The sequence below is a fragment of the Stegodyphus dumicola genome, chromosome 1, assembly GCF_044657685.1.
Source record: "Stegodyphus dumicola isolate Sdum_Otavi_A_Nest chromosome 1, ASM4465768v1".
Classification (NCBI taxonomy): Eukaryota; Metazoa; Arthropoda; class Arachnida; order Araneae; family Eresidae; genus Stegodyphus; species Stegodyphus dumicola.
In genome coordinates, this window is record NC_140768.1 from 13,709,249 (window position 1) to 13,722,068 (window position 12,820).

The 12,820-nt window shown below is 34.0% G+C and overlaps 1 protein-coding gene across 2 annotated transcripts in view; it reads right to left on the reverse strand.

The window, feature by feature from the left end:
• Window positions 1-7,926, reverse strand: part of LOC118183910 (uncharacterized) — a 204,007-nt gene extending 196,081 nt beyond the window's left edge. The window contains exon 1 of one of the 2 annotated variants that reach the window (XM_085812905.1): window positions 7,182-7,926. In XM_085812905.1, the coding sequence (XP_085669031.1) occupies window positions 7,182-7,201 (20 nt within the window). In that variant the 5' untranslated portion in view covers window positions 7,202-7,926. The remainder of the gene's footprint in view (window positions 1-7,181) is intronic. The other variant, XM_085812902.1, reaches the window with a different exon arrangement.
• Window positions 7,927-12,820: the final 4,894 nt, after the last annotated feature.

The following is a 12,820-nucleotide window of genomic DNA, read 5'->3' on the forward strand; positions in this document are numbered from 1 at the left end:
TTCCCCTTTTAAAGGGCGACTGGAAATTAGGGAACCCAATCAACAACTTTTGCTGGGGAAGAATCATCATCCACAACATTTTTTTTTTTTAGTTCGGGCGCCACTGTAGAGAAATTAGAAATTTCTTGGAGCACTGAAGAATGAGCAATGCCTTCGTCGGGATTCGAATCTCGGACCTCTCGAATACGCGCCGAGTGTGCTTTCCATTACACCACGAAGGTATGCTAAGACGGCCTGAGAAATACCTTATGCTTTTAATGAATAAGTTTTTCTTATCTAGATGAAGTGACATTATAACATCTATGGCGTAAAATAACTTAAACTGTTCTACACTTAACTTAAACTATTAAAAGTATGTTATGTCATGTAGAAATAAAATTTTTGTATGTTCATTTTTCCTTATTTTAACATTTATAATTTTTGCATCCAGCCGCGCAAAGCGCACCTGTAAATGTTGATCTCATTTGTTATACGTTCGCGTTATACGACAAAATATACAGTAAATATAATTAAACCATTAATTAATATATTTAATTGAAAGATTTCAGATTTTATATTACGCCCAAAGAAGCGTAAGCATAAAATTTAATTCAACAGCAATATCGCAAAAAGAGAAACGTCGAGCATAAAATATCCGTGCTTGGAAGATGAACGCAACGTTGATGTTAATGGAACATTTTGAAATTGTTGAATTTATAATTTAAGAAAAAAATTAAAGCTTTCAAGTTTTACATTACGAACAGAGGGACTTTTTTTAGCGGTTTGTGTTTTTGCCTTTATTTATTATATATCGCATTCTTCGCACTTCAGATTTCAGTTATTAGCAATATCGCAAGATAATTTTAAAATGAGTACATTTTTAGAATTTCCCATACACAGTTTCGAGCGCTGGAGATAAATTTTATTTTCACGTAGTGTTGCCACTGCTCGCTTTTAAATCGTTCGTTTTATTAATCAAAAATTCGCGAAAGTTTTAATCAACAGATAATAAAAAAATTTGCAAATTAGGGCTTCCAGATGGTCATATTCGGGTAGAGGATTACGTTATTCAAAATTCGATGGCTCTAGGCACCGTTGTTTCATCACAATGCGAGAAACATACATACATTTATGCAGATTCTTTATTATTTAATATATTTAAGGGGTGTTGGAACCCTAAAATCTTCAAAAAATAGTGATTTCGGATTTTTGCATTTTCAAATTCTCTACACTTTTATCTTTCTAAAAATACCATTCTTTAATCTCCATGAAAATTAGAACTGTAAAAAATATAGTTTTAATTTGTCATCTACTGCTTTGATCAATGAGGATTTTTACATAAAAACACGTTTTTCTCCAAACGTGATTTTTTTATACTCGATGTACCTTTTCTCAGGAACTACTGCTCACAGATGCCTAAACTTTTTATGGCTTATTTATTAGGTTCCCTAATATTTAGTGAAATGAGCTTTTTGTGATAAACTTAGAAAAAAAATTAATTTTTTTGTGTGAGAAAAGTGCTAAATTTTACTATGCCTAACAAAATATTCTGTAATTTACTCTAAAATTCAAAATGTTTCAAAAGCTCATTTCGGTATAATCAAATAGGTATATGCTTTAATTACAGAAAAAATTTCAAGCTTGTATCTATAGCAGAGTTTGAGAAAAGGTATATCGAAAATGGCCAATTTAACAGTGTCGGTATAGGGGTTTCTTATACCCCTTAAATGTATTACACTGGGCGATAACGTTTAGTGGCAACAATTTGAAAGTGACTCGCCCTTTATAGTGACGGTAAATGCAGAAACGGAATTAATAGCCTTTTGGACGAAACATCCCTTAAAGGTTCTCGAAACGTGAAATAGATACTAAAAGAAATTGCAAATTTGGCCCCCACATGACCATATTTGAATGGAAGTCTACGTTATTCAAAATTTGATGTCTCTAGGTAATGCCTGCTTTTCACAATGCGAGAGAATACATACATTCAAGCAGATTATTCATTATTTATTTTTTAATATAATGCAACGCTCTAATATTTGTTGGCAACAACTTGAAGAGTGATTCAAACATTTATAGTGAGACAACGCAAAATGCGAAAACGAAATTAATGGTTACAGCCGAAAACATCGCGGCAAAAACATCGCGGACGAAAACGTCGCGGAGAAAACAACGCAAGGCGAAAACGTCATGATACAAGACATCGTGGGAGAAAACATCGCTAAGAGAAAACATCGCAATTCTAAAACATCGTGATACAAAATATCGTCGTCCAAAATAAAGCGGTTCAAAAATTTCGCAGTTTAAAAACATCGTCGTCGAAAATATCGTTGTAAAAAATAAAGTATCTACAAATCATCGCATGACGATAACATCGCAGACATGCTTTTTTCAGGCTTTAATAATTGTAAATGGATATTTTCATAATGATTTGTGAGCGCAAGATGGAAAGAAGGATAATTTTTACTTTCATATTTTTTATTAACTAATAAATTTTTGCTGAAAAAGTAAGAAGGAAATTTTAGCATAGAAAATTAAGGCAACTTATAGCACTTAAAAGAATTTTAAACTGACATAGTTTACTAACAAAGGTCATTAATAAATCATTTTTTATAAAGTTTTTACTGGTAATTTTTCATTAAAAGTATAATCTAAAAATGTTTAGAAAAAGGAAACTACGTAACTGCATGACCTTATCTATAAAAAATTGCTTATTATGAGATTATTTTCTTCCCTTTTATAAATCTAATACTCTTATAATGAAAATTATTTCTTGTTCTGCTTTAGTTTAGTGTTAAGTATTAAACTTCCTTCTTACTTTTTCAGCAAAAATTTATTAGTTAATAAAAAATATGAAAGTAAAAATTATCTTTCTTTCCATTTTGCGCTTACAAATCATTATGGAAATATCCATTTACGATTATTAAAGCCTGAAAAAAGCAAGTCTGCGATGTTATCGTCCTGCGATGATTTGTCGATACTTTATTTTTTACCGCGATATATTCGATCACGATGTTTTTAAACTGCGAAGTTTTTGAACCGCTTTATTTTCGACGACGATGATTTGTACCACGATGTTTTCGAACTGCGGTGTTTTCTCTTTGCGATGTTTTCTCCCACGATGTTTTGTAGCACGACGTTTTCGCCTTGCGTTGTTTTCTCCGCGACGTTTTCGCCCGCGATGATTTTGCCGCGATGTTATCGGCGGACACCAAATTAATAGCCCTTTTGGGCAAATTGCCCCCCTCCCGTGTTGGCTAAAAATTTTAGACAGCAAAATTATGATATGACTTTTTTTGTCAATCCATTCAATAAGCACGAAAAAACAGCTTTCGCCTTATGCAATTTTGATCTAATAAACTGTCATTGTAGAACCACAAACATCCGTATTATCGGTACTACTCTTAGCTTTAAACCGACGTTAAGCTGTGAATACTGCACGAGATAGGTTAATCAAAAACCTACTGTTATTACTCTGTTCATAAATCCGCCACAATCAAGGCCGAAACCGTTTAATTTCATGCACACATAATAAAAGCTGTTAGATTTTTATATAATATCTACAAGTTTCTTAATGAAGAACACAGACGATTAAGTCAAGAAGCAATTCTGAAAGGGGATACCTAAAATTTATATACGGATCTTGTATAAACTCTTTCATTCGCAATGATTAGTGGAGCTCGAAATACAATCCCTTTTACTGTGCTTCAGTGGGGCAAATTTCTTTTTACCCTTTGGCCGTATTTCAATGTCTTCTCCCTGAAGTCATCTTTCAAGGGGGGGAGATGTTCCGCCCAGACCACTCTTTTGTGCACGGTCCAGAACGGGGTGATGTATGTGATGCCCTAGATAACGAAAAGAGGGTCGTTTTCAAATGCTCTTTAATCCTTGTACATTCTTTTCTTCCATAGATGACAACCGAATGTCATTAACCCAGTTTCTGCCGAGAGTCATAGGAAGAGGGGGAGGAAATAAAAAATAAAAAATTCCGTTTTCTGAAAATTTTTAAGTAAATTTACTTAAGGGTTTTTATTTTATATTCATTTTATTCGTTCCATTTTTCCTGCGTTTAAAATATTAAAGAGCATTTTAGCATTTTTGATTTAGTAATTTTTTATTCAGTCATAAATATTGATTTATTAAAGCAAACATTTTCTTTCTAGAATTTTGGAGCAGCAAAGAATTATGTACGTCCTGATGAGTAAGAAGGCTGATATTTTACGAAGCATTCTAAAAACAGACTGGTGCATACACTTTAATAAGAATAGACAGATTGTACAGTATAGGTGCAAAATAATTCAAATATTTGCATGAAATATAAATCATAGTTATTAATTTATTTAATTGAAGAAAATAGTAGTGTGGAAATATACAGGGTATATCAGTACAGAGGTGGCAAACTTTCAGGAGAGATAGAGTACACCTAGACGGTGAGAAATTATAAGATATTTTTCCCACTTCCCTAGCGTGCCTTCGTGGTGTAACGGTAGCACACTGGGCCGGTATTCCAGAGGTCCGTGGTTCGATTCCCGGCGAAGGCGGTTGCATATTTTTCATCTTTTCTGCTTCCAATTAACCTAATTACTCTACAAAATCACAAAGGAATGTTTAATCGGTTGGTCCGTTGCTTGATTTTTTAACAGCACAAAACCCTCGAGGGGTTATTATGCGCCAGACAAATGGTGAATAAAATTCAAGATGCACAAACACGCTGTATCAAATTAATTGATGAAATAAACCTGAAATGGTGATGAAGGCATGGAGAAATGAGGAATGCTCTAGCAACAGGTAGAGCAGGATAAACGGAAAATAACTTTAAATCATATGGTAGAAAGAGATGTCTTTTAAAAATCTTATCAGGTTGATGGGGGGTTTATTCCAATGAGATAAAGACATGGAGAAATGACTGAGAAATGCTCTAGCAACAGGTAGAGCAGGATAAAATGCAGTTCAAATCATATAGTAAAAAGAGATGTCTTTTAAAAAATCTTATGAGGTTGATGTGAGGGTTTCTTCCAATGAGATCTGTTAACATTCGGTGAAGTTAACATTCGTAGATTTAAAATGATATTAACGTTTCTGACTGAAAGCAGAACAGCAGGTTAAAATGTGATTGCCTGAAACGGGAACGCTGCAAGTGCCACAAATAGGCTCATTGTATCCTTTCAAGAGATACTGTTGTATCAGTTTGCAGTGTTAAGGAATATTCTTTGATATCGCCAAGAGATGGCGTTAGGAGTCCATCTATTGGCTTACTTAACCTTTCCCCTTCTGAACACGTGACTTGAAAACATATTCGTCTTCTTGAAGGTAGAATTTCGATGCACTACGCAATAGAATTCGATTGAGATTTTAGCTGGAACTATTCAGTTCTTACCTTTTGAGCATTAAATATTCGATTCAGGCATTTTAGCCTACATTGTATATATGTAAATATTAAGTTTAATTAAAATTTATGGAAAACCCTCCAGGCCATGCATCTCGTCTTTTGGATTATGAGTGATTCGACTTTGATCTAGAACTTTCGTTACAGCAGTGACCAATTCGTAGGCCAGTCAGTAGTACATCCTCCTTTCGATTCCCTCTCGATTTTCTGCAGACGTGATAAAGCTTTATTTCTGGTAAATCACTAAACGTTCTGCAATTACTACTAGTTTCAAAACATCAACAGAGTTTTCTTTTCTTTCGATTATAAAGGAAAACACAGTTGGAGTTTTACTTGGAGTATAGCGTAATCGTAGGCATACAAGCACACTTTTGAAATTTTTCCCACTATGACATACCCACTGGTGTCCAGCTGCATTCTTGAATTTTACTCTGAAACTTCAATACGCTTTTAGCATAAAATCTTTCACGAATAGCTAAGTATTGGCAATTCTGATATAATCGATTAAAGTGATGAAAACCGTCCCGATTCTTACTGTATCAGAGCTGCGATGGAACTCACCAAAAACCATCATTTCGCTCATCATCTTTAACTCCGAAAGCGAAGTCTTCGCTAACCTGTACGCATAGAATACCGAACCGCCCGAAAACGTTTTCGAGAGTCACAGTAATTTCCTCCCCTCCCTTCCCCATCCATTAACGCACAAAGAAGAGTGAAGATTTCAAATGGCATCCTGTCTGTTTCCTAAGCAATAAAGATAAGAAACCACAAATAAATCCTTTTAGGACAAGATGTCTGCAATAAACTGATACGATGCATTTGGGGAAACTGCACCTGCTACTGCAGACCTTAGGGGAGGGAAGAAAACAACATCGGAATTTCGGCCGTTTTGGGCAGTTGTGGTCGTTTGAATGAGAGACCGTCTGGAGCGTTACTGTCTTCAAAGAGTTAATTTGTCCAAGTTCCAAGCCACAGTGTTCTGCGCCGCATAGGGGCACCCTAAATATGCAGCGAGCCGAACGTCCTCTCGAGAGATTCATCGTGGGGAAAGAAGTGTGGAAAACCTTACCCTCGAACAAAATTGGGGACGGATCTCAACAAACTCTTACTGTCACTAGCATGATGATCAAGGCTCTTGGAAACGACAGACGCAGTTTTGCCTTTCTTGCCCCGGATTTGGTGGATTAGTTATGATGTTACTCTTAGACAAGTGAGGTAAGTCACAACAAGGACAAGTCCATAACAATGACAGATGCAATCCTGCGTTCCTCGTCACGATAAAATTCATGGACTTGATCTGATGTTACATTAAGCCAAGTGAGATAAGTCACAACAAAGGTATACCAGCCACAAAACTGACGCCTAATTGTTTTTAAATAATTGAAAACGTTGTTGATCGAAGCATTTACTCTAGCTGTTTTGCTAATTTAAAAGGAGACTGAATTTTCTCATGTGTAGCAGCGAGCATTTTTATTGCAAGCTAAGCTTACATTTGAAAAATGATTATACTACATAGTCTTGTCAATGTAGTATAAGAACTAACCAGTAGACAAACGCTTTGATTATATTAAGGAATCCTTAAAGATCCAAGTGTCAAACGCTATCTAACATTTTTCATGGTAAGCAGTCACTTCCGTAAGTGAGCAATCTAAAGGGGAAATCTGATGCAAACTGAAAATGTTTTGCAATATAAAACAAAGTCTTATTTTTCCAGGTAGGTTTTGAGCACTTTTTCCGAGGCAGTTTGCAAGGGATGATTTTACTTATTAGCAGAGAGTGTTTTCAAACATGTGTTAAATCAATAAACAAAACTTACGCATCTTCAATGTAGAACATGTGACTATCAGCTGCAAGGCATTTTCCCTTGAAGGAGAATATATCTTTCTCAATTTTGATGGGCGGATGGACTCCTTTCTGAAACCAAGTGCCAGTCCATTTTGAAGGAAACTCACAGTCCTTGGGTACTGTTGAAAATAAAGAGATACATAATTTAATTTCATTAAATTTACATCATGCAAAGTCATTTATTATAACACAAAACAAAAGCAAATCTGAAGAAAATAAAATGAAAGAGATTCTGGATATTGGGTCATGGAGTTCTATTACCCAGCACTGACATTCTTCAGCTTTCAACACTCCGAGATCAACTATAAATATTATTAAAAAAAAAAAAAAGAAAGAAAAAAAAAAAAGGAATGAAAAAAATCAGAAAGCTTCCAGATTCCAGAATTCATACTACGCCCAAAGGAGCGATTTTTAAATTTTTGCGTGTTACCTTTATTTATTAGTAGCCCACCAGCGGCCGAGCGGTAAAGTCGCTGAACACTGGTAGTTCGGTCCGAGGTTCGAATCCCGCGAACGGGCTGGCTGCATGGGTGTTTTCGTGGTTTTCCCCATGTGTAACGTGTATACGAGCCAGTTTCCCTTAGAAAGTCCTCCACGAAAGGCATCCCTCCCCTTAGGCAGATAGCCCTAGTGTGCTTTGCCGTAATTAAATGCACCTTAATTTATTAAATATCACGTTTTTCGCACTTAAACCACAACATTCATTTCAGCAGCAATATCACAAACTATTTAAAAAGAGCATATCATTAGAACTTCCGATGCACACACTGTGCGCTAAAGATAAAAATGTTCCCCACACCCTCCCGTACAGTGTTGCCATTGCTCGCTTTGGAATCGTCCAGTTTCTTAATAAAAAACTCGTTATAAAATATTACAAAATACGAAATACATAATAAAACAAATTCCAAATTTAGGTTTCCAGATGCCCATATTTGAGTGGAGGACTACGCTATTCAAAATTTGATGTCTGAAGTCTTCTCTTATAATTCATATTATGTATATATACATAAGTATATATATATATATGAATTTAACAAATATTCTCCATTCGTAAAAAAAAAATTCAAAGTTAATAAATTTAAATGAAATTTAATGCAAACATATATATAGTTAATTATTGTTGCGAACTAATCTACAATATCATTTAAATTCTGAAAGCATATGTAAATCAAGTGCAAGTATCAAAATTCATGTATAAATATAAAATTCCAGAATTTATTTAATCCTAAAAAATGTATTTATAAAAATGCATAAGTGAATGATTGTTGAGTAGGCAGGAGATAGACTTATCAAGGGGAAGTTGCCTCCAAACCTAACTCTTCAATCATTCAATTCGTGTTCCGTCGTCCCTGTAGACAAGAGTAAAAGTCAAAACCAAAAGTAATACCAAATGTTGTGAAATACTAAAAAAAAAATTAAACAAGTGGAATTTTGGGAAATTAGGAATTAAAAGACTAGAATTAAAATTAAAAAATTAATATATAAGAGTAGAAAACCAAATTTTTAGAAAAACATAGTAATTTAGAAACTCTTGCCTACAGAAACTTCCCCGACACGAATTATGCATATAAATTAAAAAGAAACTAGACATTATCTATAATTATTAAAAATAATACATAAATTACACTTAAATAATACTGAAAAGGCAAGTAAATAGTGAGCTTTAAATTAACTTACCAACTATATTTGTTTTTGGGGAGTGGAGAAGCATTGCCAAACGAAGTGATGTTAAGTAGTGTGTTTTGCAAACTTTATATATATATATATATATATATATATATATGTATATATATTACATGAATTTATATGATAGTTGATATCCTATATGAATACCAAACTGATTCGAATAATACTACCAGCTTCCTAAAAAATGTATACTTTTCATTGGTTAAACAAGTAAATATTTAACAATATTAAATAATTAACAACTTTCATTTTATTTCTTCCCCAGGAAAAACACGATCCTGATAATTGGAATTGAGGTAGATAAAGAGCCTAGTTTTCCTAATGTTTGTTCTTCTACATAACTGTTTTATGAGTTTCGCTAACATTAGCAGCTCGAACATTCTGTTAAAAACAGACACCAGGCAGATTATTTCCGAAAGTTAGAGCAAAGAGTGCTGCATGGTTTCGGGATGACAACTGGTTTCAACAAAACTGATAAATAATGATTCTATGTCGCATATAAAAGGCAGAGAGTTTTTTAAGCATGCAATATATCTCGAATGTGCGCGAATAACTAATACTTAACGTACTAATGTTTTATTTAGAATTTTTTCACTGATTAACTATCAGTTTGCCGCGCAGAAAATATATCGCTAAAATTAATCGGTGACAAACAGTTGTTTTTGAGGCGATCGGTTTAGCGATCAAGCTGGGTCAGAAGTTCACAAGTCCTATCTTAACACAGCAGCACTAGCCAATAACAGAGATTTCACAGGCTCCCTTTATAAGCAGACTTCGCCAATATTAATAAAGCTAACTAATTAGACCAATGAACAATTGATTCGCAACACCAATTATAGGTGATCCCGTGACATCGGCAAGATCTAAAAAACAACTTTTGATGAAAGCATTAATCAACGCTGCAGCGAATTCTTTACGTTTGGTAGGAAAAAGGGAAAGGAAAATGCTATTTGTAGTTGAAAAAATATAAACGGTACTTTTCCGTTTCGCCGGAGCAAATCTCGCCAAGCAGACTTTGTTGGCGACAACATACAGTATAAACATAAAAAATTTTTAGTTCTAAGAATATTTTTATTTTGAAGGCATAAACATATTAATATGATTTTAAATTTTGTAAAAAGCCAATAAATAAAGATAATAAATTTGTAAAAAAAGGCATTAATTTAAGAATTTTACGGTACTTTTCCGTTTTGCCGGCGCAAGCGATAAAGTCGCCAATAATGGCACAACTGATGCCAAACGGAATATTCTCGCTGGTAACCTTTTAAGCATCATTTTCAAAACAAGTCGCAGCTTTTTCTTATCAGACTGGTTGTTTCTTACAATACTGGCATATAGAATACATAGAATTTTTATCAGATAGTTCAGTTTATGTCTAAGGCCATTTTCGGTAATTAAGTCAATTGGGATGCAATCACAGCGCTTATCCGAAGCCGAAAATAAAGAAAAGGTAAAGTCAAGGGTTAAATTCATCCATTCTAACGAGAATGCATTAGCGAAGTAAAGCACTGCAGTTTTACATAATTTTTGAGTAAGCTATTCGTACGAATTGAAATATTTCTTGCATTTAAACTTGTGTTCCAAATTAAGATTTAACTTGAAATGAATGTAGATAATTACTGTGAGCATTATATTTTTGTAGAGTAGTTTACGTGAGATGAGATCGCTTGGGGTCACGTGATATGAACCGGCTAATCAGGATGTTGAACCATGAAAGCATAGTAAATTCTTAAATTAAAGTCTTTTTACAAATTTATTGTCTTTATTTATTGGCTTTTTATAAAATTTTAAGCGATATTAAAATGTTTATGCCTTCTTTTTTAAAAGAATTCTTAGAACTAATATTTTTTTAATATTTTTTATGTGTATACTGTATGTTGTCGCCAATAAAGTCTGCTTGGCGAGATTTGCGCCGGCCAAACGGAAAAGTACCGAATTTACTATGCTTTTATGGTTCAACATCCTGTGTGTGTGTGTGTGATTATGGCAAAGCCTCGAGGGCTATCTGCCTAAGGGGAGGGATGCCTTCGTGGAGGACTTCCTAAGGGAAACTGGCTCGTATACACGTTACACATGGGGAAAACCACGAAAAAGCCCATGCAGCCAGCCGGTTCGCGAGATTCGAACCTCGGACTGAACTACCAGTGTTCAGCGACTTAACCGCTCGGTCGCTGGTGGGCCGGTTCAACATCCTGATTCGCCGGTTTGTATCACGTGACCCAAAGTGATCTCATCTCACTTAAACTACGCTACAAAAATATAATTTTCTCAGTCATTATCGACATTAATTTCAAGTTAAATCTTAATTTGGAATACCAGTTTAAATGCAAGAATTATTTCAATTCCTAAGAATAGCTTACTCAGAAATTATGTAAAACCGCAGTGCTTTACGTCGCTAGTGCATTCTCATTAGAATGGATGAATTTAACACTTAATTTTCCCTTTTCCTATATTTTTGTCTTCTGGTGAGCGGTGTGATTGTATCCTAATTCACTTAATTATCGCAAATGGTCTTAGGATATAAAATTTAACTATCTTTTGTAAAAATTCTTTGTAATTGTATGCCAGTATCGAAAGAAACAATCAATGTGATAAGAAATGGCTGCGACTTGTTTTGAAAATGAAGCGTAAAAGGTTACCAGCGAGGATATTCAGTTTGGCATCAGTTGCACCATTATTGGCGACCTTATCGCCTGCGCCGGCAAAACGGAAAAGTACCATAAAAACTTTTGAATTAGCATTTTAGGAATTTGAAGTTTTTAGTAATGTTTTATTCCATAACTTGCAAAATAATAGGAATTTCCAGTGTAATGGTTTGGTTATTATCTGTAAAACAATTCTCTACACAATGATGATTACGTCTTCTCGATCTAATCGCATGCAGAAAATTGATGAACTTAATTCATTTAATGACATTATTTGTTATTCTAAATTTACCGGATCATTTAAAACAATTCAATGTTTTATACATAAATTTGGGTTTGAAATAATTCCACCTCACTTGCTTGAAAACCCATTTGTAAATATCAAGATTCTCATTAAACACGTTATTTTTTACCATAACAACTCTCATTATATCCACAAACAGAATTATGTCTTCATGAAACGTAACCTCTAATGAGCTGACCTAATAGAAGGGAGTATGATTATTTAATTTCTTCCCCTTGCTCTGGTTGGCAACGAAATTGTAATTAACAAAACTGCCTTTAGCCTAATTAACATACACTTCATTACTCAGCAAAGCTATCAAATCAGCGCAGATTAAAAGAAAAAGAAGGGTTATTATTTTCTAACACTGTCACTCATTTACCAAAACTGTTTTTGTTTAGAAAAGTCGCTGCTAATTCTTAGCGCATTAAAATGGGAAATAGCTTTCTCAAAATTAATTGGAAAGCTTTATAATAGCGCTCTGAAAATATTCGGGATTTTTTTCCAACTTCGGCAAGAGATGGTGGATGCTTTAATTAGCATACTGTCTGCATTAGAGAAAAGCATATTTTTTTTTCCGTTCTCTGCCAAGTGCCATAATGTGATTTAAAAAAGTAGCGTAGAGTAACTGGGACAGCGAAACCTGCATTCAAAGGTTTTCTCTTCAGCAAAGAAACCCCAAGGAAATCAACTTATTAATTTGCTGATGACTGATTTTTAGAGAGTGCTGAAAGTCGTCGAGAGAACCTTAATTTAATGTTGTTAATAAAGCAACCACTTTTTTCATAAAGATGTTTTGTACATAAATTTATTTTATTTGCTCAGTTTTAATGGAAGCGATATTTTTTAGACATACGTTTAAGGTAGTATTTTTGAAAGAAATATTTCACTTTCATGTTATTCTGTTATTTTTTTTCAACTGTTTAATATATAAAGTACAAGATAAAATTAAGATGGATTAAACATAATGTCTTATAAAATAACTGAAAATAGCTG